The 26,959-nt window shown below is 45.6% G+C and overlaps 1 protein-coding gene across 8 annotated transcripts in view; it reads left to right on the top strand.

The window, feature by feature from the left end:
- LOC144114356 (heat shock factor protein 1-like) overlaps nucleotides 1-26,959 on the top strand; it is a 74,269-nt gene that overhangs the window by 17,509 nt on the left and 29,801 nt on the right. For 5 of the 8 annotated variants that reach the window (XM_077648022.1, XM_077648019.1, XM_077648024.1 and 2 more), the window contains exons 6-8: nucleotides 8,629-8,797; nucleotides 17,123-17,412; nucleotides 19,673-19,817. In XM_077648022.1, coding sequence (XP_077504148.1) covers nucleotides 8,629-8,797; nucleotides 17,123-17,412; nucleotides 19,673-19,817 — 604 coding nt within the window. The remainder of the gene's footprint in view (nucleotides 1-8,628; nucleotides 8,798-17,122; nucleotides 17,413-19,672; nucleotides 19,818-26,959) is intronic. The other 3 variants (XM_077648023.1, XM_077648020.1, XM_077648026.1) reach the window with 1 other exon arrangement.

Here is a 26,959-nt window from a genome sequence, read left to right as displayed (position 1 = left end):
TCTGCTTGCCACCCTTACAGCGATCGCCTTTGAGTGCATGCGTCTTAGACGGAAGCATTTGGAAGAATAGCCCGGTCTGGTCATCATTGTACAAGTCCCGGTCTGCATATGCTTCGCAGATATACGGCAGCATCTCTTCCAACTACTTCCATCTAGCGTCAACATCGAGCGACCCTGCCTCGCCCACGACTGCCTTGTAGACGATTCCGTGCCTCTCCTTGAAGCGCTGAATCCAACCACCACCAGGCTGGAAATCGGTGTTTTAGAAGGAGATGCGCAAAGTGCTTCGCCTTCTCCGCTAAAATCGGGCCACTAATTGGGAAGTTCATAGCACGTGCGCTAAGTAACCACTGATACAGTGCCTCCTCCACGTCTTTGTAGGCACCATGCCGAATCCTCTTCCGGCCGTCCTCCATAGCATGGCCAGCACTAGCATGGCATTCGTTTTCAGTCATATTGAGCGCGTTGCGGATAATGGTTGAAACCGCCGGCTGTGACAGGCCGTACTTGCGTACTAAGTTGCACACTTTTTCACCACCTCGGTGCTCCCTCAAAATGTTCCGCTTCGTTTCCAAAGATATTGCCGCTCGCTTTCTCTTCTGCGGCAGTTGATCCGGTAGAGCCATGCTGGCCGCGCTTCCTGAAGGAGAATCGTTCATTGTTGAACTCTGGGGAGGAATCCGATGGGCTTGCAGAACCAGCAGGACCGAGGCCGGTGATGGCAGATGATAAAAACCATGCCGGCAACGCACGTGCTTTGACGCTGTATGCTGCCCTCGGAACATGTGCAGCTCGTGAACCAGGAGCCAAAGAAAGTGGGAAAGATGGGGCAGCCCACGCTGAAATGCCGTGACGCGTTTTCAACGGGCGGCGCACCCTCAGAATGGACTGCTCCCCGCGCGGATACAAAAGCAACAAAAGGAAGCGCCTCCCTACCCTCTCCACCTCTGCCCAGAGGAAAGTGCCCATCTTTTCTCCTCCTCCGAGTCATACAAGCTTCTCCGGCTCACCCCATGCGTCTCACCTCGTATGCGTCGTCACGTGATCTTTTCGCAGCCGCTGTGGCCGCTGTGCGGGCGGCTCCGCATACGCGTGCGCATTTTTTGCGCCGTAAGCGTAGTTTGGCTGGCGTGGTAGCTGCGTTTGCGAGTTTTTTTTCTTCGAGGGTTGGCTCCAAATGACTACATTTAATTGTTACAACCGACAATCTAGTATGATAGCATTGTTATAAGCGGTTTATTTTACCATAGAACCCATTGCAAAGGTGACGGTGCCATGGCTGTCCATTGCTATATCCGATATATTGTTAAAAGCGGTATTGTTATAAGTGGGTTTGACTGTATGACATAATAATTCTCTTTTCTTCCGTCAGGTGTAGTTGGGGTCGTAACTATTTGCCTGCACTTCGTTTTCATTTTTGTCCTTTCATGGGCACTTCCCATTGCATTCGTATTCCGTCTGTCCTAAATTAATATTACCGTATAAGCGTGTGTAAGGGCCGCACTTTTTTTTCCGGATTTGAGGGCCAAATGTGGGGGTGCGGCCCATACACGTGATTTGCGAAAAAAAAATTTTTTAAAGTAAAAACGCACCAATCAGGAAATCAGCGGCATTTATTCTATGTTCATTCGCCACTCGCGGTGTATTCAGACTCTGAGCTGGTGCTGTGCTCTGGTCGCTCTGGTGCACGCTCATCCCTCAAGAAGTCACGCAGCACGTCTGCTGCCAATCCATAGCCGTTGAGCAGCTCTTCTCCCAGTTCGGGAAACTTGCTTCGGAAAGCGCACTTTTTGCAGCTTGTTTTCCTCAATGCATCCTTTTGGTTGCACCATCGTTGGATGCACTTCTCGGCCACATAGAATTTCCTGCCTGCCGCATGCTTGCCGTGTTCGACAGCAAACTCCCAGCAGTCTAGTTAATAAGGTGCTTGCCCATCGTTCTAAAACTGCTAAAACTACCAATGCTCAACGGCAGTATGTGAAAGCCACAACTGTGGTGAACCACAACTCCCGTGCCTTGTGACAGCCACAAAACGCTGGAACTGGTGATACTGGTGCAGATATGGATAGCGGGAGCTCGCGGCAGGAAAAAAAGTTGACGATGATGATCATGAGCTGCGTCCTCTAGCGCCATCCATGGGTGGCACCTGTAAGCTCCTGTGCGCATTCATCGCCTCCGTGATCAAGCACACGTTGCTCGCAGCCGGAACTGATCGCGGAGGCCACGGCGCCTGCATTCGCTTTCTTCATCTGATGGAGACACATAGTTGTCTTTCTCATTGAAATCATCACTTTCGCTGAAAGCTTGGCAGTTTTTGCTGTAGAAAGCACTAGGCGAGAACACGGCCATGTTGTGCTGCCAGCGGCATGTAAAGAGAACCACAGAACGCTCACACATGTCAAAGCTATAGAGCGCTTATGTGCTGCCATCTAGTTTTAAAAAAGAAAAGCTCAAGAAAAATTGAGTTTATTAATTGTCTAATAGATGGCGGACATCCTGCATGGCAGAAAACAAACATGCGCACAGTTCAACCTTGGAAAAACTTGTTGGGCAGTGCCCGACAGCGGACCACTACTGCCGAGTCGTGTTGTCGGGTGGGGCCCAACTAATGACCGCAAAGGAGTGAACCACAGAAGCGGGAACATAGTTGGACGGGGCTGATTTTCCACTTGTGGATTTTGTCATCTTGACTGAATTCAAGGTACCATGAGCGAAGAGGTTGATCAGGGCATTCTTGAATAGGTTATGCTTCCATCGGCACGTAAGGATCTGGGATTTGGATATGTATTTTAACAGAACTACAATCCGAATCACTCTTCTACGCTTGTGAAAAATTGAATGAAGAAGAGGACGGTGGACTTAATGGAGTTGTCAAGCACATATTTGAATAAGCAGGCCAAACAAAGTCGAGAAGGTGCTGCAGAAGTGAAGAAACATGGACTAGACTTTCACTGACAGCTTCCTGGACTCCATGCTTTGGCAGAGTTAAGCAGTGATCGCCGGAAAAAGCTTGCGTATGAAGTATTGACGCATAAAGGTACTATTGTGAAAAGGCATTCTTGAAATTGTTGCCTTATTTTGAAATAAAAAATATATAATCATTGATACCTTCATGCAGCGCAGAAAACAGTTCTTGAACAAGTTTTCTATGTGAACAAATTATCGTTGATTATGATGGTTGCTATTGTGTAAAAAGTCTGACGCGGTCGTCCCACCAGCCTCGTGTACAAATTTATTTCGGTTAAAACACTTAAATTCGAACAACTGAATTATCATATCTTTCTGTTCACTACTGTGCTGTCAGTGCTTGCATGTAAGTCTTGTAAATGCTTTGTGTAACATTTTTTAATGGACTGCTGGGTAATTTTTTCAAGTTGCCAAAAAAAAATATTCTGGTTGAACTGCAAAAAATAATTGGAAATTAATGCAGTGAAAGCTAATTAATTCAAACTTCAAGGGACCAGGATAATTGTCCAAGTTAGGAGGTTCAAATTAACGAATGGCCACCAAGAAGCCAAAAACTATTTGCCTCATAGTAAATTTATTTGGCGAAAACCTGGGTAGTCGTCTACTTCTGACCTAAGATCTGCACGCCATTGATGATTTTTTGTTGTTCTGTTAAATGCACATTGTCGGAAATTTGAATGTAGGATTTCTGCAGGATGGTAAAGTCTTCTGAAGTCTCCTTCAAGGTGTGATGTGGCAGCAGTGGAGCCTCCTCACAAGCGTCAGTACTGCTTGTGAAGAGGCTCCACTGCACAAACTGCAAACACTATGATGAACACACAATATCAACGCACAGAAAGAATCACGGGGGCAGAAGCAATGGGAAACATGTCAGCGCTGTAATGGTGAAACACTTCCTGGTGAGAAAATGAAGAGACCTGCAACATATGTAATCAACACCTAGGACTGCTCAAGTGATCACATTACTCTTCATGTTACATTCAACCATTGTAATGCCCCCATGGCCAACAGTATTTGTAAATAAATAAATAAATAAATAAATAAAACCACTCAGCTGGCCCATTTGTGGCCACACTTGCACACCGCGAGGAAATAAATGAAGCACGAATGCCAACTAAAACGCCTGTTTCCATCCAATGTTAGTGTTGGTCCTTTTACTTGTTTGCATTTGTTTTACTTGTTTGTTTAGTCAACGTTCATGTTTTTTTTTTTTCTCATGGCACGGTTAGTTAGTGCCAGTTAGTGTGCCTTTCCTTCTCTGGGAACGATTGGAGAGTCTAGACAGTGAATGAGACCAGACAGGGTACTTGACTAATTTGCTATTTAATGGGCCCAGGTTGTCTGCCTTTTACTTCGGTCTGTTTATTCGAATGTATGTTGTAACTGATTCTGAAGTAGGTGAAGTTAATGGCACAGGTAGGAAAACCAACCAGACATTGCAGATTGGTACGTTTTATCTAGGGGTTGGACGTTTTGGTTTCAACTGAAAAATGTCAAAGTATGTTGAATTCAGTTTTTGAAATTCTGTTTTAACCGAAAAAGGTCAGTATTCTTGGCATGCAAGGCATATTTGGCTGGTTGTACAGATTTACACGCGCAATTTGCACCCACACATAATCTGCGCACCCCCAACTTTTTACACGAATTTTTTAAAAAAGAAAACAACTGTTTCTTGCATATTTTGCGCTCTCTATTGCACATGCATACCAGCATGCACACAGGTGTGCGCAGGGCAGGCTTGGTAAGATCGGCGCGGCCGCATTTCCACATGCGGCTGTGTTAGGTGAGTGGGTGATGTCAAAAAAGGTCCATGATTCGTTTGTAAATTGCTTCTGGTAAGAAAAGTCAGTTGCGTGTCATTTATCTGGTTCGCTCGCACAGGCGGTTGCTTTCCTGTACGAATGGCGGTAAGAGCAAACTTTTAGTAACCTCTATAGCTTGCGTTGCACCAGAATACGAAACTGCCGAACCGTTGGGTATTCTGTTTGCCGCTACTCAGCAGCTAGGCAGCATGTGAGTGTACTGTTTTATTGCCTTGTATCTCCATTTGCCTCTTGACTGCTGGCTTTGCAATTGTATCGTTCAGCGTTTATTGCTTTGAGCTGCGAACGCACCGTCATGCCATCACGTAGGAAACTACATAATGTGGGTCTGGGGCAGAGGCAGGCAGGCTTGGTAAGGGGGGCCGTAGGGGGATGCAGTGACTTATATTTGGAGTCAACTTTCTTTTAGCCAGCGAGGGGCACTAGTGCGGAGTCGACTTATATGGGGGAATATCTCTCCAGATTTGGAAGCACCACCTCCTCGCTGCCTGCTAGCTAAGCACTGTTTAACTGTCATCACCCGCTTGGAGCAGTTAATCGGTTTAGCATGTTTTTCAACTATGCTGTTAAACCTCGATATAACGAAGTCAGTAAAATTGGCGATTTACTTCGTAATAGTGAAATTTTGCAGCATAGAAATTCGCCTCCTAGCATGCTAAAATCCGCCAAAAACGCACTGTGGATAACTCACAGGAAAAGCCTTTATTTGCGATTAAAATGCTTCTTCTGCCCTTTCTTCGCCAGCAGCAACGGCGTTATGCGAGTCTTGTGGTGAGCCGCCCCAGCATGTCCATCGCTCCGGCCACCTTGTGGGTGATGGGAACAACGCACTCATCTCGAGTTTTGGTTTTTCTGTCATCATCCTTAAGTGCCCCAAGCACACCGCAGATACGGCGTCGCGTTCTGCCGCTGTCACTGGTGCGACCTCGTGGTCGTCGACAGTGGCCTCGCGACAGGCCATGCCGTCTGCCCCCTCCCTTTCTCGCATTTTCCTTACTCTTCTATCTTTCTTCATGTCGGCGAGAACAAGGAGAGTGTCCTCCAATCACCAACCAATGAAATGAAATCAGGCCAACCCTACTGCCGTTTTCTGCCGTAAGCGCGAGTGTGTCTTTACACGCATCGAAGCAAGGTAATTGTCAGGTGTGAAACGCGCGATGGGCTTCACAGCTGACGGCTGCGCCAACAGCACTGACCTTCTAGTCCTTTTACCAAGCTTTGGGCATCCGTAAACGTGGTAAACGTGACAAACGTGGCGAGCTGACTTCGAGCACAAGCAGCGCGTCACATTCGGCGCCGATTCGCTTATTTTGGACGAGATAGCAAGAGCCGCGGGCTGGCCCAGAAGGCAGCCAAGGCTGCGCAGATGCTCATGCCAGCCTCGCCCGTACTGCCCCAGATGGCGTGGCCGGCGGCGCACTCACCACTGTGATCGTCGTCATATTTACGTGTATTTACGTCTGCCATGCGCTCTGTTTGTGAGAGCAGTATGGCGCCCATATATTATGGACGCTCTCCGATACGCGCTTCTGCACGTGGTCCGCTCAACCGCACTGATGTCCATGATACAATTTTTCTGCAAGTTCGTTTCCAGCCACCAACGAAATTTCGTTGCATTGAAAGTGGGCCAAAATCTGGTTCTTTATATTAAGGCTAAAATACATGATGTTTTGTGGATGAGAAGTTATGAAAACTGGAATACTTCGTTATATAGAGGATTTCATTATATTGAAGTTCGTTACATTAAGGTTTAACTGTAGTATGCATGTAGGACACTGACACGCAGCCATGCATGGACATCATGAAAAAAACGTCATGTTCTGGCTAGCGCTACAATTGAGTGGCAGTTCCGTCGCTGGTGTTAACACGCACACCACGTGATGCCGCACGCTCTGGCTCAACCCAGAGCAACCACCTAGCGATAACATAACCTAGTTCATAGAAGTAGAGTTCTACTTGGTATTTTATCTGCCAGCTATCATATTTAATTTGTTTTACTTTTTAGACCACAGCTCTTAGACGGCCATTCCTGCGTTGAGCATCACAGTCGGCTTTGGCGTAACTGAGTGAATGAGCGCATTGGAGGATGAAAGAGGGCGAATGCAGTGTAGGATTAAAGATAGTGAAGAAAGCGCAAGGAGGAAAGCAGTAGCGTGATGGTAGGTCGCATGGCTGTGAACTGTGGTGCAAATGAAGGAAAAGATTGTTCTAGAGCACGCTCGAAGGCTTGGGCTCCCACTAGTGCGTCTTAGCTCACAACCCTGGTCGTCCCCTCCCCACAACTTTAGCGAAGCAGCGCACGCAGGCTTACGGTTGTTGTTTCTAGTTGCTTTTAGTCCTCTTGAGAAGTCAGGGGGAGGGACATGCAGCTTGACGCGAGCTGTGGCACCTGCTCCCTTTCTCGGCGCTGTCACCCACTTCCAGAAATTTCGTGCTTGGTTTTTCGACTGTGCTATACAGATCGCACCCATGCGTCGACACCTTGATTAATGTTCTACTGTCTATAGTATGCTGCAATCGTCTCTCCCGTGTTCCGCCTAATCTGTCTGAATGATCTCCTTATTGAAATTGTCATGTTGAACGGTAGCTGTGCCGACCATTGCCTGGGGCATTTTGCTGTGGCGTTTTAGTTAGCATGTGCAAAATTGTCCTTTTCCTGCTTGGGACCGTTTGTACAGAGATGCGTGGCATTTTGTGTTAAATGGTGTAGTTTAATATCAAATAGTGTATAACATGGTGCCTTATGTAGCAGCTACATGCGCAATTGGTAACCAGTCCCTTGAAATTTAAGTAATCTGAAGCAGAAGACGGAAGCCTGCAAATAAGACACTGAATTGCACTTGACAACCCACTGAATTTCGAGGATCTGCAATAGCCCCCTGTCAGGCGGTGAATTTAGTGTCATTTCCAACAAATAACATTAGCCTGAGTTGACATCCTTGCTTGTGTCGGTATCACATTACTAAAGCAGTAATGTCATTTGCAAACTTTTCCAGTGAGGATTTGCCTAAGGAGAATCTCAGCAGTGGTGGATCACTGTGCGCATTGCCGAAGCCTAAACCCATGTCCACTTCCGCATGGTACTGCGTGTTCTGCCTGTGGTTGCCTATGGTTAAATACCGCAGCAGTTGCGCTCAAAAATTACATTACGAAATTGTAGCACAATTTTTTTATGATAAGCAATTCCTTGTATAATCAGAGCTCCAAGCATGTTAATTACTGGTAAATAAACATTTCATGCTGAAAAAATGCCACGATAGATTTTTGATCACACAGAATTGCCTCATTAAATCATAAAAAAAGTCAGTAATTCATTTGTCAAAACTAATAATCGGCGAAAAAGAAAATGAAACTTGCGTTCTGAAATAAACACCTTAAAGAGTGTACTGAATTTTCAAAAATAAAAATAAAAAGTCGAACCCCTGGTTATATCCAAATATCCGTTAAAGCAGGATTTGTTGGGACAAGATAATACTGCAATTGTACACACTCTCAATCATATGTGACCAAGATTTAAAAAATGACAAAGCTGTGCGCAAATGGAGCAAAAATTTCTACTTTCAGCAGCCATGTGTCCTGGTTGCTTTCTTTTATTATTGGCCATAAACAACTGCAGTGAAAAAATAAAGTTTTGGAAAATCTCTCGCCTGCACGTTATTTTATTCGATGCAAATGAGTTTTAGTTGAATGAATTTCAGTGGATTGGAACTGCGCATTGAGCAAACAATTTTGGAAGCCCTTCACTACTGCTTCTGGCATTGGCTGTTTCCACTTTTAATGCTATTAATCTGAGTGTGGAAATTTCACTGTTATATTCAAATTTTTTTATTTGTTCCAGTTCGGACGCGCTGCCATGTGACATTCTAGAAGTCGTCGTGGATTCTTCGGATTCTAGTCCAAAGGAGCCAGTTGCAGCCTGTTCCAAGGACCTAGTCACACCTGCCGTAAAGGCTGCGCAGATGACTCCAGCTACTTCCTCTGTCATGCAGATCACTCCTGCAAAATCGGTAAGCTGTTGCTGGGATGAGATCTTCAAATGGCTCTCTTCTTAGATTTCATTGAGAGCAAAAATGCGAGCCTGCAGCAGTTGAACTGGAAAAGCAGTCTACGAGAAGTGTATCATGTTTGATTGGTTGTTTGCTGGAAAGCCAAAAAATTATCTTATGTTTAGGGTTTGAAGATTTCGGTTTATATTTTTTCAAAATTCAGCGTACTTTTTGGTTTTTATTTCAGAACCAGAGCTTTTTTTTTCGGCGGATGTTAATTTCTAATTATAAAATACTGACTCTTTTCGGTGATTTAATGCAGCAATCCTGTGTGGTCAAAAGTCAATTGAAGTCCATCTCTGTGTTGTTGTCATCATGAACAGTTTACTAGTAATTAGCGTGCAAGTAGCAGCACTTGGAGCTGTGCTTGTAGAAGGAATTGCTATCGTCATTAAAAGAGTAACTCAAGCTAAATGAGATAGCCACCAAACAAGTTGAAGTTTTCTAAGAACTAAGTTGACATGTCAATGTTGGGTTGTTGCATTGCATTCAGTGCGAGGGCGGGGCACCACATGGTCTGCATGTTGATGACAGCGATAAAACTGCAGCCCAATTGTCGTGGTAGCCAGAGCATACTTTTTCGTGATGCGCATGCATGGTTTCATGTCAGTGTGCTGCATGCATATTAACGTACTTCACCGACTAGCTGCTCCAAGCAGGTGATGATAGTGAACAAATAGTGCTTAGTTAGCAGATGGCGAGGATGTGGTGCTTCCTAGTCGTCAGAGGCGTGTAAGCTAGCGGGACAATACCTCAGATTGCACAGCTGAGCTGCTTATCCAACAGTGCCATCATCTCATCATGCCCCTGGCTTCCTAATTACTTAATTTCAGCTTTGACCGAGTGTAACTCTCATTCCACAGCCAGCTATCTGTGCCTTGTATGCCAGCAATACTGGCTTTTTTCGGTTAAAACCGAATTTTGAAAACTTAATTCGGCAGACTTTTATTAGTTTTTTTCAGTTTAAACCGAAACGTCCAAACCCTACTTATGTTACAGTATCTGCATAATCCATTCGCGGTTTCAAGTGTAGCTATTTTATTATTGAGACAACCTTACAAAACCACTGTGCACACTTTATCAAGGAATTTAATGTTTTCTTCCTGCCAGTGGTGGCACTGCCAAGCCAGTTGTGCTAAACTGGCCCATTGCACTAAACTTGCAATATGTTTCTGCAGATCGGATATTTTTGATAAGATTTTGCCATCACTGTAACTAAATGGAATTTCAGCAACCCACAGGAGCCATATCGTGTGCCATGTGGCAAGATTTTTCTCCTGATGCAAAGCGTCAATATTGTTGTGCATTTATCGACTGCCTATTTGGGGAAAAAGGTGATGAGTGTCATCGACAAATTCAGTTGCATTTCATATGTGTGCATGTTTTCACTTGCAGTCAGCACTGATATGGTGTTCGCACATATTACATTTTTGCCTCACTGACGAAGGTGCTGTGCTGATGTAAACATTAGCAATTGTGAATAAGAAAAGAAAGAGTTAAGGGGGTGCTGTGGCTGCTTTAGGAGACATAATGCAAAAGGTACCAAGCTTGTTCATGCATTTTTTTTTTTATGCCAACAGCTGTTTGTAGTAGCACCACCTACGGGATGTGCTGCTGTGGTAACACAAAACTCTCTATTACGCGGTTCTAATGTCATTTTGGTTGGGGATGCCATAGTTGCTTGACTGCTGTAAACCAGCCAGACAACTGCCAAAATGTCATGGGTCATCTTCATCAGGACAAGACTCCTTTCATTGTTCTCCAGTTACCTTATATTGCCTCGTATAAGTTGACCCTTTTATTTTAGAGCGCCTCTTCAGCGCCCGTTCGTGGGTCGAGTGGCATCCCTCGCCATCGGCCTCAGTGTAACCAGCAGAGTAAACGAGCAGCACTGCGGAGGATGAAAGAGAGTGAATGCTGATCGCAGCGGCGGATAAAAGTACCGCGATAAAAAGTGTAAGGAGGAAAGTGGAGGAAGAGGGTACGGTGGAAGCCAGAAGACGGGCTCTGTGGTACCAGCCTGCTACGAGATGGCACAGAGCAGCACGCGGCGGAGCCTTAGCGCGTTGTTGTCAGTTCGCCCGAGGAGAGTCTCAGTGGTGGCACACCACTGCATGCTGCCCAAGCTGAAACCCAGAGTCGCTTACGTGCGACACTGCATGTTTCGTATGCGGTAACCTATGGTTCAAGTAACGCAGCAGCTGCAGTCAAAACTTTCATTACGGAGAAGCGCAATTGTTAGCAAATTTTTTTTATATGAAAATAATCGAAGAGTCGACATGAATGTGGGACCTATTTGCAGGGTCTAATGCATATTCCAGTGGGTGAACAGGAGCAGAGGTGCCATGCATGGTAGAGTAGAGGAGTAGCATGCTGGGGGGAAGAAGTTTGTTCTGCCACTGGAACTGTCACTGTGCTCCAAGAGCAATATACTACGTGGCGGTGCTTGCTCCCTCACTGTTCCTTGTGTTCGTGCTAGCTAACATGACTGTCAGTCATGGTTTCCAGATCATTGGGTGCTGCATTGGAAATCGTCCACATACATTTCGACAACTGTTTTTTTTTTATCTTTGCTGGCAGAGATGCTGAATTTGAATTCGCATTAAGAATGAAATTAAGGCAACACCAATTGATGATAAATTTAATGAAACGAATGCAAAAAAATCGGCCAGAAAGATTGATATCTGGCCTGCTACATCTGCACTGGAGAAGGGGAAAAGGAGAAGAAGAAAGGGGGACCGCAGTGGTGGCCTAGTGGTTCAGCATCCGCCTTGCATGCGGGAGGTGTGGGGTTCGATCCCCAGTGCCGCCGGGTACCTACCAGTGATACAGTGGGTACAAGCTTCCCTGACCTGGTGCTGGGCTTAATCAGGGTGAAATGCTTGAGAAATGGGTCTTTGACCCCACCTTGAGCAAGTGAAAAATACCTTGTGCCATGGCGCTCTTTGGCCACAGATGCCCTTGTGCCATAAAAATTCACTATCATCATTATCATCAGAAGAAGAAAAAGGGTCCTGATGGGTGACAATGGGGTGAGAAGAGAGATGAGAGTCTGTGCACACACCTTTTATGGCATCACAACCACGAGTCGAGGCCCGTGTCACTCGAAAAACGTGAAAGCACCTGCATTGCCTGGGCTACTTGTCAACTCTGCGGCCAAGTGCCTACCAGTAAGTCCTCCGAGAGTGGCCTGCTGTCCAAACGCTTCAAGGAAGCAGGCAATGTTTGTCTTTGGCACGCATATATCGGACAGACCACTAGCACATGCTCTACAGTGTCGTCCATGCCACAAGTGGAACAGTCAGTGTCCACAGGCGTGATCTAAATCCGCTTTCACCAGGCGCCGGCTGCACGTGTAAAGTGGCAGGTGTGAGCTTGCAGCTGCTGCTTGCACCTGTCACCAACACGCACTGCACATGCCCGGTATGAGCTCGCAGATTGCTTTTAACCAGTGGGTCTGGGGAGAAAGAAGAGAAAGGTGTGCATGTGCAGAGCAATGGAATTAAAAAGAAAAGTCAAGAGTATGGCTTTTAAAGGGGCCCCGAAACACATAATCATTGCATTGTTTTGCCTCTTGATTGCATAGAATGAGTTATAGTGATGCTATTACCATCGGTCGTACCGCGCGTACTGTGGTATTTTATATTTTAATTAGCTCGCAAAAGAAATTCGTGGTACTGACGGTGTCACCATATAGTGGCGGTTTTTAGCAGTGAATATGACATCACTTAGTGGGAGCTTTATGTTTGGACAAACAGTAAATATACTCCAAATTGGGTTACTAACTAGAGATATGTTTTGTCAAGTTTTTTTGTTTTATATTACATCAACAAAACCAACTTGTTTGCCTTAGATAAAAGCGCTGTAAAGCAAGTAAAACAAAAGTACACCACCAGAGGCCCTGGCTTCTTTTTGCATCGAAGGACATTGCGCTTCTCTGTAAACATCCTACGACCTAGCAGACAACACTTATGGCTACTCTCTATGTATCTGAGAACGGCTTTGCGGCATCGATCTGATCGAGCCATTGCACAGCGTTCGTTTTGGTGCCAAGGAAGGATGCAAAGAAAAAAGCCGTTCGTTTCACATTTAGCAGTGTGCATCGTCAGCTTGTGGAGCATCGCCAGGCGGCGTCGCCAGATGGCGCCACGTTGCCATCAACAGCGCGCGCTCCTTGCTCGCCGTGACCAACCAGCACGCTAGGAGTGACGGGCAATGGTAGGCGGTAAGCAGTAGCGGTACGCGCTATGCTAAATGTGTCTGATATTTTGCGCAGGCCGTCACACCGTCGCAGTATCTCGCGCTCGAGTTTGGATCCAGTTCGGATCCATAAGTCAGGGAAGGTCACTGAACAGTGTTCCCTTCTGCGCCGTTGACGTGACGGTAAAGCATCGCTGGGTCAGCTGGGCGTTCACATGGTTGTTGTAACCGTGCAAACGGCGCTACCAGCCTTGGCATGAATGAGTTACAGAGAACAGGCAACCATGGAGTGTAAACTTCCGCCACGTGCTAAGATAGGCTGTTTTGATTGGTCGCACAGTGTGTCGTCATTGGGAGAGTGAAATGGGAATGGGAAGCTGTGCGAAAATCGAGTTGAGGGCAGCACTTTGTTTGCTTGTATTTTGAAATTTCTTCATTGAATATCTCCCATTCCTATGCATCGATTCTTGTAATTATTTTTGATTCAGCATCTGTGTGACATAAGGAATCCATCTGAAGTGTAACCGGCATCCGTTCAAGCAGTGTTTCGCAGCCCCTTTGATGTCACATGGCTTTTTCACACTGCACTTTTTACGAGGGAGCGGCCTGTAGTGCTCTTGACTGCGTTTGCCGCAGCAGCACTGCTCCTACTCTACCACTGGATCAAAGGGCTCCCACTCTCATTCTCCCACTGGAAGGCGCCCACTCTCGCGGGAACACCTTTAGGAATGCTATTGACTGCTCCTGTTCGCCCACTTAATGCGCCATCAGTTAATTTGGTCGAGCTGCGAATAGTATGTGCTCCATGCCGGCGCCCATTCCTGCCAGTATGCATGGAACTAGATGTGTTAAAAGAAAGAGAAAAAGAAAAATTCTGTTCGTGCACAAATCCGTTCTATTAACGAAAATTTGAACTGCGCATCCTATACCAAATTTTCGTTAATGGAACGGGTTTGGGCACAAACGGAATTTTTCTCTTTCTCTCTCTTTTTTTTTGAACTATGCATCCTATACCACCTGCCGTGGTGGCTTAGTGGTTAGTGCACTCGGCTACTGATCCGGAGTTCCCGGGTTCGAACCCGACCGCGGCGGCCGCATTTACGCTGCCGCTGAGGTCGTGTTCGATGGAGGCGAAACGCTAAGGCGCCCGTGTGCTGTGCGATGTGATGTCAGTGCACGTTAAAGATCCCCAGGCGGTTGGAATAATGAGCCCTCCACTACGGCACCTCTTTCTTTTTTTCTTTCTTCTTTCACTCCCTCCTTTATCCCTTCCCTTATGGTGGGGTTCATGTGTCCCCTCATATGCGAGACAGATACTAGGCCATTTCCTTTCCCCAAAAACCAATTTTAATTTTCGCATCCTATACACAACTTGCTTATGCTGACATTTGCTTTCCCGGACAAGCAGCATGTAGCATGCAGTTCCAGAGTGTGCATTGCTCTGGAAATAATTCATAAATGTTTAATAAATTCTTTAGTTGAAGGAGAGCACGTATTCTTGGTTGCTTTGAAAATTTAACTTGGAAAATTAAAGAACTACAAAATGTAGCTCGGTGCAAATATTCAGACTTAATAAAGTGTATTTACAATCTACAGATGTGCCAAATCTGCTTCTGTTTTGTCAGTTAGACCCGAATCTATAGGGCCCCCACTCTAACATGTGTCATTTTTGCTGTTTTGGCCTTTTGTTAAGGTTGGTTCACATGTAAGTGACTGAGCGGTTGAGCGGCGCGTTACATCGAAAATTCCCAACTTGTTAAAACCTCTCCGCTCATCGCCGCGGTTATAGCCAAGTGAAGCTGCAGTCCCATTTCACCTTCCATAGACGGCTGTACATTTTTTTCGGTTTTAGTAAAGATTTTTTTCGAAGAAACGGCTATAGTATAGGGCATCTGGCATTGTGGCCCGCGTGAAGTCGAGGATCGTGAGGCCAACGCTCAGAGGCAGATGGATTCCGAATAGCAGAAAAATGGTCCTTTTCTGAGATGGCTTCACCAACAAGCTTGAGAGCTAGGAGGAGAAGTCAACCTTTTGAACACCTTGGGCCCGGGGGCAAAGTGCACGGCGCGCATGAAAAAAGTAAAGGTGGCTGTGAACCTAGAAAGAAGGCGGTGCGGGTCACTGAGAAAGAAGAGCCAGTAAAAGTGCAGTGAGGGGTAGGGAAGGGAAGAAAAGGTCGAACATTCGTAGCACTGCAGCGCGGAGCACGGGAAAGTGGCAGCAAGAAGCTGAGGCGCAGCAGCACTGCACGGGTGGTTTTGCTGTGCTCGACTGTATCGAGCGTGTTTCTTAACTATTTCCTCTTAAATGACACTGAGGCCGCGGAAGACGACGCTGTGATCATGCAAAGCTTTGTTTTTCACGTAGAATCAAACTCACTTTATATCTGTAGCTGCGTTGTATTCATGTAAATGCAGTACTCCTGCAAAATGTAAACGGAATCGAAAACGTGATAACATGTGATAACTGAAAATGAATAATTATCACCTAAAGGGATGAGAAGAGCAGGATGTAAGGTATTTCTGAATGTTTCTTGTATAAACCAACACTTTGTGTTTAGTAAGCAGCCAGAGGTCATCCTGTGAGCCATGCTATCACCAACAATTGATGTAGTAAAGACCATGATATAGTAAAGATTTTTGCCTGTCTGAGTGACTTTACTATAGAGGGGCTCTTCAGTACTGCAGGAGAAGCTCTTTTGTGGCGCTGTAGTTAAAAAAAAAAAACCTTGCAGAGGCGGGCAAGGTGAACAAAAATACCTCTTTATGCGCTCCATATTTTGCTCACTTCACATGTACCAATGTTAAATGATGCTAACAACACATATTGTTGAAAAGTAAATATATTGCTTTTTCTGATGCGCTGAAGCTTGTTTTTCTAGCACAATCGGTAGGGCCACAGGGACTGTGTAAACATTGTCAAAAATGGCTTGTGGCCACGCTAGGGCAGAACCGCTACCTTTAGGGAATACTCAGCAGCAGCTGCCTGGATGAAACCATACTAGAATGAAAGAAAGCTTTACAGCTTTCTCAGGATCTTTGCTGTTGAAAAATTCATCCTGGTCTGGGGACCAAACTCGGGACCACCGTTTGTTCTGGGCAGTCACTCCATTAAATAAGATAACCATGGCTTACATTCAGGCTGAAGCAGTTGTAGCAGTTTCAGTGAAATATGTAAGTGAACCAATAATCGGAAGGGTAGTGCACACATTGGTGCCCAAATTCAGTCAGTTTGACGACTCTGCGATAATGCTGCAAGGCCTGCGGCACTGTGGACACAGCTGATGTAACTAAACTAGCTTCAAAGACATGCCACTTATGGAGCAGTTGCTTATTTTTTTAATGCATTGAAACAATGTACTGCGATGTCTCGTCAGTTGTGTGGCAGCTGCACCTGAAAGCAGTAACCACAAAGGCTTTTCGCTAATGAATGAAAATATAGTTACATATTTTATCCAGACTTAAGATTAGGTTCTCAGGTGTGTGGCAGTTTCAGTTTGAAAAAGTGATGTATACAACTGTGGCAAGGTGCAGACTTTTTACAGCCAGGGGAACTACCACAGGCAATGAGCCTGCCTTTTCATTGCAGCTGAACACCCCGTCACACTCTACACATTTGTGGAAATAAGTTCTCACAAGGATAGCCTCACTGTGCCATCTGCTATCTGGCCTGGTCAGAACTAATGAAGAGTGGCGATTTGGGCTGGTTGTTTCATTTGGAATAGGCAAAGCAGCACAGAGAATCAGCACATCTGTTGTCACTCTTTTCTTTCGTCCGCGTTCCTTGCGCTACTTTGCCTATTCCTAGTCTTGGTCAGCATAGTTTGTAGAGCAACTGCTATGGACATTCAGTGTTTGCAGGTTCAAATCTCAGGGCAGGAAAAATGTTTCTTTGCGTGGTTTCTGAGAAAGCCATGTAGCTTTCCTTTGTAACTGTATGGTTGTGCTGAGGTGAATGTTAATGAGTAATTACTGCTCTAATTAGGAAGCATTTAGTGTTGCTTGGGCTTGTGGGTTGTGATTTGGTGCACAGTTGTGTTGTGTAGTAATTAGCATGCATCTGCATTTTCTTTTGTTTATTATATAGGTCACTCCTGCATCGCCCTTGATTAGCGAGGAAAAGCCAGCAATGCTTGGTGACAAGCAGGCAGCCAATGGTACCTCAGACTTGCTCGATAGCTGCATCTTGCTGGAAGACCTCCCCTTGTTTGCGGGTGACACCACACCTCCTGTGGCTGCCTCCCCATCAGGCTTACCTGCAACTAGCACTGATGTTGCTACAGAAGAAACCTCCGGGCATAATAAGGTGGCCACAACTCCACCAGCCAATATGGAGATGCAGGTCGCACTGCAGGACAAGACCGCCGGCACCACAAGGTGAGGGCAGCTCTTGGTGTAGGTTGGCATGCCTTAGCTGCAGCGCGCACTAGCATCTGAAAATCCAAAGCCATTGTTAGCAGGGAAAATACAGGCAGTGTGTGGTTGATATGCTGTTGGGAGGTTCCAGTGCTGCATACTGGTGTGACATGGGTTGTGCACCTTCATCTCCTGTTCACTGCTAATTAGGCCTGTGCGAATACTATTCGATAATTTCGAATATTCGGTCAAATAATTAAGTATTCGATATTCGATTTGAACCGAATGTTTGGCATTCGAAATCTCTGAGGTATTCGTCCCGAGCAAATAACGTTTCTGTAACTCCTGCTTCGTGCTCTGGGGTCGCAATGTGGCACGTGCGTAACCAAAGAGACGACTCAGCGTCACGTGCCTGCGCTCCCGTGCACGTACCGGAACCGGTCTGCACATGTTCGCGCCAACAGACGCGAGCAGGCGGAAGCATGACACCCAGATCTATACTTGCCAGGTTTCCGCGGCCGCGCTAACCGTGGTACGCATGCGCCGTAACCGTGCTCGGTGGCATACATCAGTGGGGAGATTTAGCATAGTGCGATCCGCTTCCACGCGTCGCTAGTGCGCACGCGCTGATTGGTCCCGACGGGGCAGGGATGCAAACACCTGGCTGGTGCCCTGTGACGTCGCGATCTCCGCATATGCAGTGGCCCCCCGCGGAATCGTATCGCCATAGCGGCTGTGGATCGGAGGTCGCGATGATCTCTTGATCTCCGCAGAACGAGTGCGGAACGAGTGCCTCAGCCTCTCTTCTTTACGCGAAATTCGCGAATCAAGCGCGGTGACGCGAGCACGAGAGGAAGCTAGCATGAGACACATTGTGACGGGTGCCCTTTTCCAATGCCTGATGCGGGGCGGCACTGGGCGCGCAGTGGGTACGCTTAGCAGGCATAGGCGCGTGCATAGGGGGGGGGGGGCAACGCCTTCCCCCCCAGTCATATAATGGCGGCGCGAAGTTTCCCCTATGGTTTTACTTTTTTGGACCTATCCCATCGTTTAAAGTGCAGGGTTATGGCCATGCATGTTTTGTGACGATACTACTAAAAACTATGGCAACATACGTCATCTTTGCACTGCGTTTTGACAGTAGGGGCGTGGGTGGGGGGGGGGGGGGGGGGGGGGGGGGGGGGGGCGCTGCGATGAAACTTGGCTACCCGTAATGGAGAACCCTGCATACTTGCTAGCAGGTGTTTATGGATTCGTCGCTTAAAAGCAATAGCTACGCAACGATGCAATCGAAATAATAGGTCTCATAATAGTAGGTCTCGCACTCTCCTAAATGTGCTGGCTCTGCATGTAGGCCAACTCCCCAATTTTCAATGGCCCCTTTTGCAGGACGTCGACATGCTTCAATGAGTGCGATGAAGTTCAGTGCGTTCTCTTTCTTTTTCTGGAAATGGCCTTGTGTGTTAGAAAAATGCATGATTTTTAAAATGCCCATGTACCATTCAACTTTTGTGTGCTAGAAGTATTTGAAATATTTGCTTCAAAATTATTTGAAGAAAATTACTATTCGATTCGAATTCGCTCCAAACCAAAAAACCACTATTCGCACATGCCTACTGCTAATGCTTGGTAAACCACCACTCCTCTTCATTGTTATAAGCAGTGTGGCACATATTGATTACAAAGGGTTGCGCTCATAGAAACAAAGGGAGTTACATGTGCTGACACAAATTACATTTCTTGGACTTGCAAACAATCTGGCAACTGTACTGAAAAGAGTTTGGACATTTGACCTAGCGCACTGGTATATGAGCAAGCTTAGATTCATTCTATGGCACAGAATGAACTTTGAGGCGATATAAATGTGCTTGCTGGAGTGTCCCACTGCAGTGGAGAAAGGATGTGCCTGATGCATTTGCAAGCACCACATTTCTGGAGATCAGGAACAAAGTCTGTTGGCAGCTCACTACTCTCCCAAGTGGGTGATCTTAACAGTGGGCTATATTGTGTACTGATCTTGATTTTTGTGACTGTGTCAACCATAGTGCATTCTTATGTTGTGCTCAGTAGACACGGTTATTAAGAATGAGATGTTGCATGGCACTGGTTGCATTTTTTTCAATTTAAGCTCTCCCACACTACATTAGCCAGAACTAGCCAGAGCAAAACTTAGCCAGAACTGTTAGTAATGCTTACTTGCCAGAATAGTAAACATTGTAAGCAAGAACATAACCATGCACCTTAGTGCAGCACAGCTTGATCTTGTGTGTTTTGATTGCAGGGTTTTTGCAGACCATGTGGAGTCCATCGATTCTGACCTGGACTGGCTGCACGACCAGCTGATGAGTGGAGGGCTCAGCTTGGACACTTCCACACTGATGGGGGTATGTCCTGACTGGACAGGGCTCTTCTTGGGATCTCCAAAGGTAGATGAGCGGAAAAGTCTATTCTGCCATGCACACACATTCATTGTGTGAACTACACTGCAGCCACTTGCAATTTGAGAATGCAGCAGAGGCCCCACCTCGGCCAACTTCACTGACTTTCTGGCTTTTCAACAGATAAGAGAGTGCCTAGAACCACTGCTAGGGGCACCAAATCCTGTATTTAGAACAAGCTCAGAATGACCAGTTGGAAGTTGTACGCTTTAAAAAATGCTTTTGTGAGCATAGGTCGTTTGTAACAGCAACACAAAAAGTTTTTTTCAGTAAAAGCTTGACGTTGAACAGCTGAGCGATCTTCTCCTAAAAAGCATTTTTCTTCCTCTACCTGAATAAAATAGACCGGTTTCACAAAGCCCACTGCGCATGCGCGCGTTTACCGGAAGTGGCCAAGCGCCATCTTGGTTGTAGTCCTTCGTGGCGTCGTCTGCACGACAGCCCACTTTACCTGGCACCTTGATTGGCATTATACCCTGTCGCAATAGCGTTCCGTTGTTTAATTTACTGTTTTGAGCGAAATGAAAAAGAGGCACCACTACGGAGTTTCGAGGTGTGCAGTGCTAATCGCAGCAGGCACAGCATTGAAAATGTATTCAGTCGCTGTAGGTAGTTGAGTGACTGCGGTGGCGATGCTGCGCTTGTTACTCGAACCTTGTCGTTTAAAATGTTGCAGGTGACGATGAAAACACGCTGGACCGTCCCTTTTGCTCATTTTGCAAGCAGATTTCTGCACATAGTGATGAATGTGTTTTAACGTCTTCGCACAGTGTTTACATTTCTTGCCACTTCATTTTGCCATGCTAATTTTCGTTGTGTTCATCTAGGCAATCGCTATAGCCATGTCACAGTTCATTTGCTGTCTTTATTTTTTCATCATGCTCTTTGTCTAAAACTGGCTATGCGGTAGTTCTTTTTTATTCATATAAACATATAAATAACTTCACGGTGGCTTGGCGAGTTACCAGCAGGAAAGCTAAGGAGTAGGAGCGAGCTATGCTGTTTTTTTAGAGTTGTGGCAAACACTTGTGTTCAGTGCAAAATGATAAAAGGAGAAGCCAGTCTGGCAGGTTTTGAACGTGCCAAATTAGGGTTGAATGGTTTTTAATTTTGTGACCAATAAGTTGATTTTTGAGCAGATTGTTGCTACACGAATTTCTCTTTGATTTAGGGCAATACAATCTTTGCTGCCAATGCGCCTCCCATGCGACTCACTCTCGTTATTTTCTCAGTATAAGTCTGAACCCGTTGACTGATGAGTGAACAGCAGATAAGCATTTTTTAGAGCGAGCGCTGTACTTCACGACTAAAGCTGCTAAAAAATAAATAAAACGTGCTGCCGCGACTGGGATTCGAACCTGTGGCAAGGTGAACAGATCAGCTTCGCTGGCCACTGCACGAGAGTATGGTATCGGCGCAGCTGGTCACGCCTCATGTTAAATTGCAACTCACTGGTTTATGGGGGTTTAACGTCCCAAAGCTACTCAGGCTATGAGAGACGCCGTTGTGAAGGGCTCCGTAAATTTCGACCTCCTGGGGTTCTCTAACTTGCACTGACATCGCACGGTACACGGGCCTTGAGAATTTCGCCTCCATCGAAATTCGACCGCCATTGGTCGGGATCGAACCCACGTCTTTCGGGCCAACAGCCAAGCGCCGTAACCACTCGGCCACCGCGGCGGAAAACTGCAACTGGCTCTCATGCTCTGCATTGCACACTGTTGTCTTCATCATCTTCTATCTGCGGCGCGAACAGATCAGATCAGCTTAACCTCGATCAGAGTTAAACCTGAGTCTAATGTCGCCAGATGTACCAATCACCAAGCAAAGCAAAACCATGGGCCAATCAGGCTAAACACATGCTTTCGCACGTCTACTTGGTTTAACTATGTTAAAATCCTGCCATTTTTTTTATTTTCGAAATACTGAGTACAACTGGAGTGGCATTCCGACTAATTGACAAGTTGTTAAAATGGCAATATTACGTGTGCTTAAAGACAGGTGTGCAGCAAATCGTCGGGGATTATTCCACGTGTCCCTGGTTCTATACCCACTCTCTCTCATTCCATGAAATAGATAAAGCACTACTGCTACTATTGTAGCTTGAGGTATCAGGAGTGAATATGCGCATCAAGCATCCACATTGCGGATTCCTGAATATGACAATAAAATGACACATAGTTGTTCACTCACAACCTTACATTGGGCATAAATTGCTGCAAAGACAGCAGCTTGACGAAGCAGCACAAAGGTGAATCCGACCGCCTCCTAGTTGGCTATTTCATACCCATTAATTCTGGACAAAGGCATTTTTGAGCGGGAAACCATTTATGAATGCAGTTTTTTCATATAATGTAAGATTTCACTATAAGAGTCAATATATCCGCAGATCACCTGACAGCGGTCTTGTATTTTTTTTAGAGGTTTGCAAATATTCGAAATTTCGAATACGAATCGAATATGCTTTATATTCGGTTCATATTCGTATTCGAGAAATGATATTCGTAATTTCCGAATATTCAAAAATTCCCGAATACTCGGCAGCGATCGTATACCGCTCAGACTTTTGTAAATTTGTTTGTGGCAAAAGCTTTATATCTGGGCAAATTATATGAATATAGAGTTTAAAGTTTCAGGAAAACAATATAAAGGCCTTGTTCTCTTTCTTCTCCATCCTTTATCGCGTGGACCGATCACATTCCGATGCTGCTAGGCTTGACCTTGTGCGCAATTCCACAAGTGGGCTTTCCCACATACCACACATGCTGCGAACGAGATGGGGGATGACCCGCTTCTAACAATTGCAACACGAAAGCGCGTTTACTTTTTATCCTTCCGTAATATGTTATCTAATTAATGCCCACACCCATGGCACTCGTTCTGTCACCTTAACTCTCTGAGCGTGACCACCACCATCATATTTTGGTCAACTACGCTATGCGGGAAAGCCTACTTGCGGAATTTCACGTGAGGCTCCCGAAGGGGCGAGTTGAAGTGTCGCAACAAGGCAAGCGATCCTGTCAAAGTGGTGCACTGTGCACTGCGTGGTGCACTGTAACCCATGCACCTCTTAACTGGGCGTAACGGCAGGCGTGACAACGTTCGGAGGGCCCCTGTCACTAGGTCAAAAAAATAACCTGGCCGCGTAGTTTTGGTTACTGAGCTTCGCCGCTCGCCCGTGGCAATGGCAACTGTCGGCCCGTGCATTCGCCAGTAGTCCAATCTCAGCACCGTGCTTCTTTCAGACGCTGACTGACTCGTCGCTGGTCATTTTTTTTTTTCCTTTTTAGAAGTAGTCTCGCCATTCCAACGTCAATGTGTATTCCCATCTTGCTTACGTTCGCGATGTCTTCCAGCACGCCAAAACTCGGTGCTTGTCATGGGACTACAGGTGTTTGCACTATAGAGCCGCCTCATAAGACTACCGCATTTTCGGCAGTTTTTTTTTTTTCCGGGGCCGCTGGGCATTTTATAAATCAACCTTCGAATAACCCGGGCATTTCTGTCGGTTCTTTGAACTCCGAATTAATGAGGTTTTACTAGCCATCATGTTATTTTTGTTTCCAGTCTTGTCATGTTATGGATTTCATTTTGCTTGACCACATTACAGGTTGGATACTGTTATGCTGTTCGTATACATTTCTGTGCACATCGTATTTTTTTTTTATATGGTGCTCAGGCAGTCTAGTTTTGTTTATTTCAGTTGCAAAGGCCATACACTGTTTTGAAAAAAATATGAGCAACAATGTTTGCTTGTTTATCTTTTCTGAATTTATTTTTTGTGCTGACCAGATATTCGTTATTTGAAGCCATTTTTTCTTCATATTCAATTCGTATCGAAAATTTCAATATTTGCACACCCCTAATTTTTTGTCTATTAATGTTTTTGCTATCATGAAAAGCGTTCCCCATTGGTTTTCTATGGCAGTCTTAACTGTTCGATGCTATCGGTGTACTTTAAAACAAAGATATTGCTACATATCAGAAGAATGGACCATTACCTTCAATATTTCCGTAACAGTGTCTTACAATTTTCTAATTTTCAAAATTTTTGTCCGAGTATGTTGGACATGAGGCATTTCAGTGCTTTAGACCTTGAAAATTTACCATTTCCCAATGCAGACTGACCAACAGGGACAAGACGGCTAAATGTGCCGAACAGGACTTGAGCTGCCTCTCATGACCTACGATCTCGGAGACCTTTTCGAGGAAACTAAATATCCGGGGCCCTCAGTTTCATGCTGTTGTCAGAGCACATGACACCCCTCAAGTGAACTTACTTCTCTCACAAATCCAGCATTCATGCAGCGAAATAATTTGTGGCAACGCAAACAGGACTGCTTCTCGCGCGTACGCCACGCGTCGTGCTGATGCGGCCACTGGCCGGAGTATCATAACTCCCATAGTGGATCGCGGCAGCGGTGGCGTAGTGTAACTGCTGATGAAATCAGTCTATTAGTTACTTTCAAAAAAGTAAAGAATTTTGCTATTCACAACAACAATACCAGAAAAAGTATTGCCAAGTACATGGCACGCTTTGCAGGTCTTCATGCTTCTGTATCACTGCGTGCGCCTTTTTGTCTTCATGAACGCGAGCTGTCGGTGACATTGGAATGCATTTCTCTCTCAGCCAGCGTGTCTGGTACGCTGTCATCTCCACACCAAAACAACTGGCCAAGACATACACAAGCAGTAGTTGTCTTATGAGCCACGTGCGAAAAATCACTTTTCATTCCTACTTGCTGTGGCAAGATGGAGACCCTCAACAGCGAACATGGGGAACTGCTTGCGTTCTCGGGGGAAGAATGTGGTGTGAATACCAAAGCAGACACATACTAACTTTCTACTTTATAACCTTGCACTTATTACACAAACCTGGAGCATCTTTGCCCTTCATTGAGTGGGCATTGGGTTGATGCTAAATAGGCATGCAGTCTCTTAAGTGCAAAGTACTGCAAAATGCACACCGATTGATGGGTGCTGATCCCACCACCACGATGGAATCGGCTGTGGTGGTGCAGGGACACTGGCGTTTCCCAAACTGGTGCTATGCTACAACCCTGGCGCTTGATGGCTTTTATCCGCTTCACCGAGCACAGAACACGCACATATGGCGCGCATATGAATGACTCAGCTTTATGACGTGCATGCTACCTGGCATTCATGATAAGCAGGATAAAATGAGTTTGGTTACTGCGTATTTGTTGGCCGCTGAGGTGTTGATAAACTGTGGGATCAATTGGTGTAATGCAACATCTATGGCGCTCGCTAGCATTTACTGGCGTTTTCCCTTCCTTTCGCAGCGCTCGCAAAAGGGCGCACGGTGATATCACAAATGGCAGTTTGTCACAAGTGTGTTGCTCAGAATTCGCGATATACAGCATAGAATACGTGTAGCCGGCTTGCCATGTCAGCAGTCAAGGCGACGGCATACTGCAGAGCACGGGTGGCAATTTTGAAAAATGTTTGTAGCTGTACTGCAACATTGCCTCATAGGGTTGCCACAATTGGTCGGCAGATGTATACAAATTTCAGGTGCATTAGGTGGTGGGGCTTCTGCTGCATTCTCAAGTTGTAACAGACTATAGGTGGATTGCTTCCCTATTCCCCAAACTGAGTAAAGGGCATAACGGCACTCAGCTATGGAACAAACATTGTAGTTTGTAAGTATTTTGTGTTATTAGGTTATTTGGAAACGGATTTGGCTTTGTGGCATTCAGAAAGCTTGAATTTATTGCAAAAAGATGTGTTGCATTTTCATAATGATTAATATGAAGCTCTCTCATCTTTACCAAAGGACTCATATGTTATATATGAGTAAAATTATTGTGAACATTAATGCTAGGCTACTTCATAGTCAAATCCAAACTCTTGGTAGTCACCAGTTGTCTACTTTCAGTGCTTTATTGCTCAGTTATGTTTGCCTGTTTGCATTTTGCATTATATATGCAAGGTAACATGTTTTGTGTTGCACTTATCATGATTAGAGGATAATATTTTGATACGCTATTTTAAATTTTTCAATGTTTTTATTGTTTCTCTATCTATCAAGGTTCAGAGTTGCCTCAGCCAGCTCTAGCCTGAGTATATGCTGATTACTTTAGTTAGACAAGATGAGACCTGATTGTTGAGATGCATAGAGGGAACTGTGCGTGCTGGTAGTTCGTAGATTGTGTATAGCGCCTGATCTGTTTACCTTTTGTGTTTTCTAGAGAAGATGTAATACGTACTTTATCCACTAAATGTCACTTCATTAGCATTGCAGTTAAGCCTGAATGTCGCAAACCTCAATGCAGCGAATTCCTTGATATTATGAAGCTTCTCAGTTTCTCAACATTGGCCCCATTGAAGCATGTGTATTTGTGAACTCCATGTCATGAAGGTGTTGCGGTGGTTGACCTTGATATAACTAACTCACTGCATCGACTGTCTATTAGCTAGTGCTGCATTACTTAAAATTTGGCCGAGCAGCCCAAAAGATTTAGAATAATAAAAGAAGGAAGGATCGCCAGGAGAGGGACATACGATCGCAGCTAGAGAACGCAGTTGATACAATGCACCATACTCCAGTGCGATTGGTGCCTTCTCATAGCAAATGCCGTAGTCTCCATAGCTTTCGTTTTTGTAGCATCATGCTAAGTGTCACTACAACATATGATGTTGAGCAGTGCAAAACAACAGGACATAGCAAAGAAGGGATGAGACAAATAGTGCACGCCCACCGCCACTGCTCAGTTGCTCATGTTATTCTGGAGCCGGCAGCATATGCATGGTGGGAGCCAGCAGGCAGGGAGCAGCTGCAATATGAAGATGAGAGTCCGTTTCCTAGAGCAACTGCGGCTGGGCAGACACCAAGATAGGGTAGACTTGGGAAAAGGCAGGCACCTCCAACTGCTCCACCTCCCCTGCCTTCCCCACTCTCCCCTCCCCACATGTAGTGGCACCGTGGCTGCCGCTATGCTGCTGCAGTTGCGTTATCAGTGCGATCTCGAACTGTTTGGCCCATGTTGACAAATTTGAATAGAGGGTTTACTGTGAACGTTTGTGAGGTGAATTCATCCACATTTATTTTTCATTTCGGTTTTCACTGCATTGTTCTCTCGAGTTTTTATGTCTTGCAGTAAAGCCTC

The sequence above is a fragment of the Amblyomma americanum genome, chromosome 1, assembly GCF_052857255.1.
Source record: "Amblyomma americanum isolate KBUSLIRL-KWMA chromosome 1, ASM5285725v1, whole genome shotgun sequence".
Lineage (NCBI taxonomy): Eukaryota > Metazoa > Arthropoda > Arachnida > Ixodida > Ixodidae > Amblyomma > Amblyomma americanum.
Note: the sequence above shows the minus strand (reverse complement) of the source record. Positions and strands in the feature narration are given on the sequence as shown.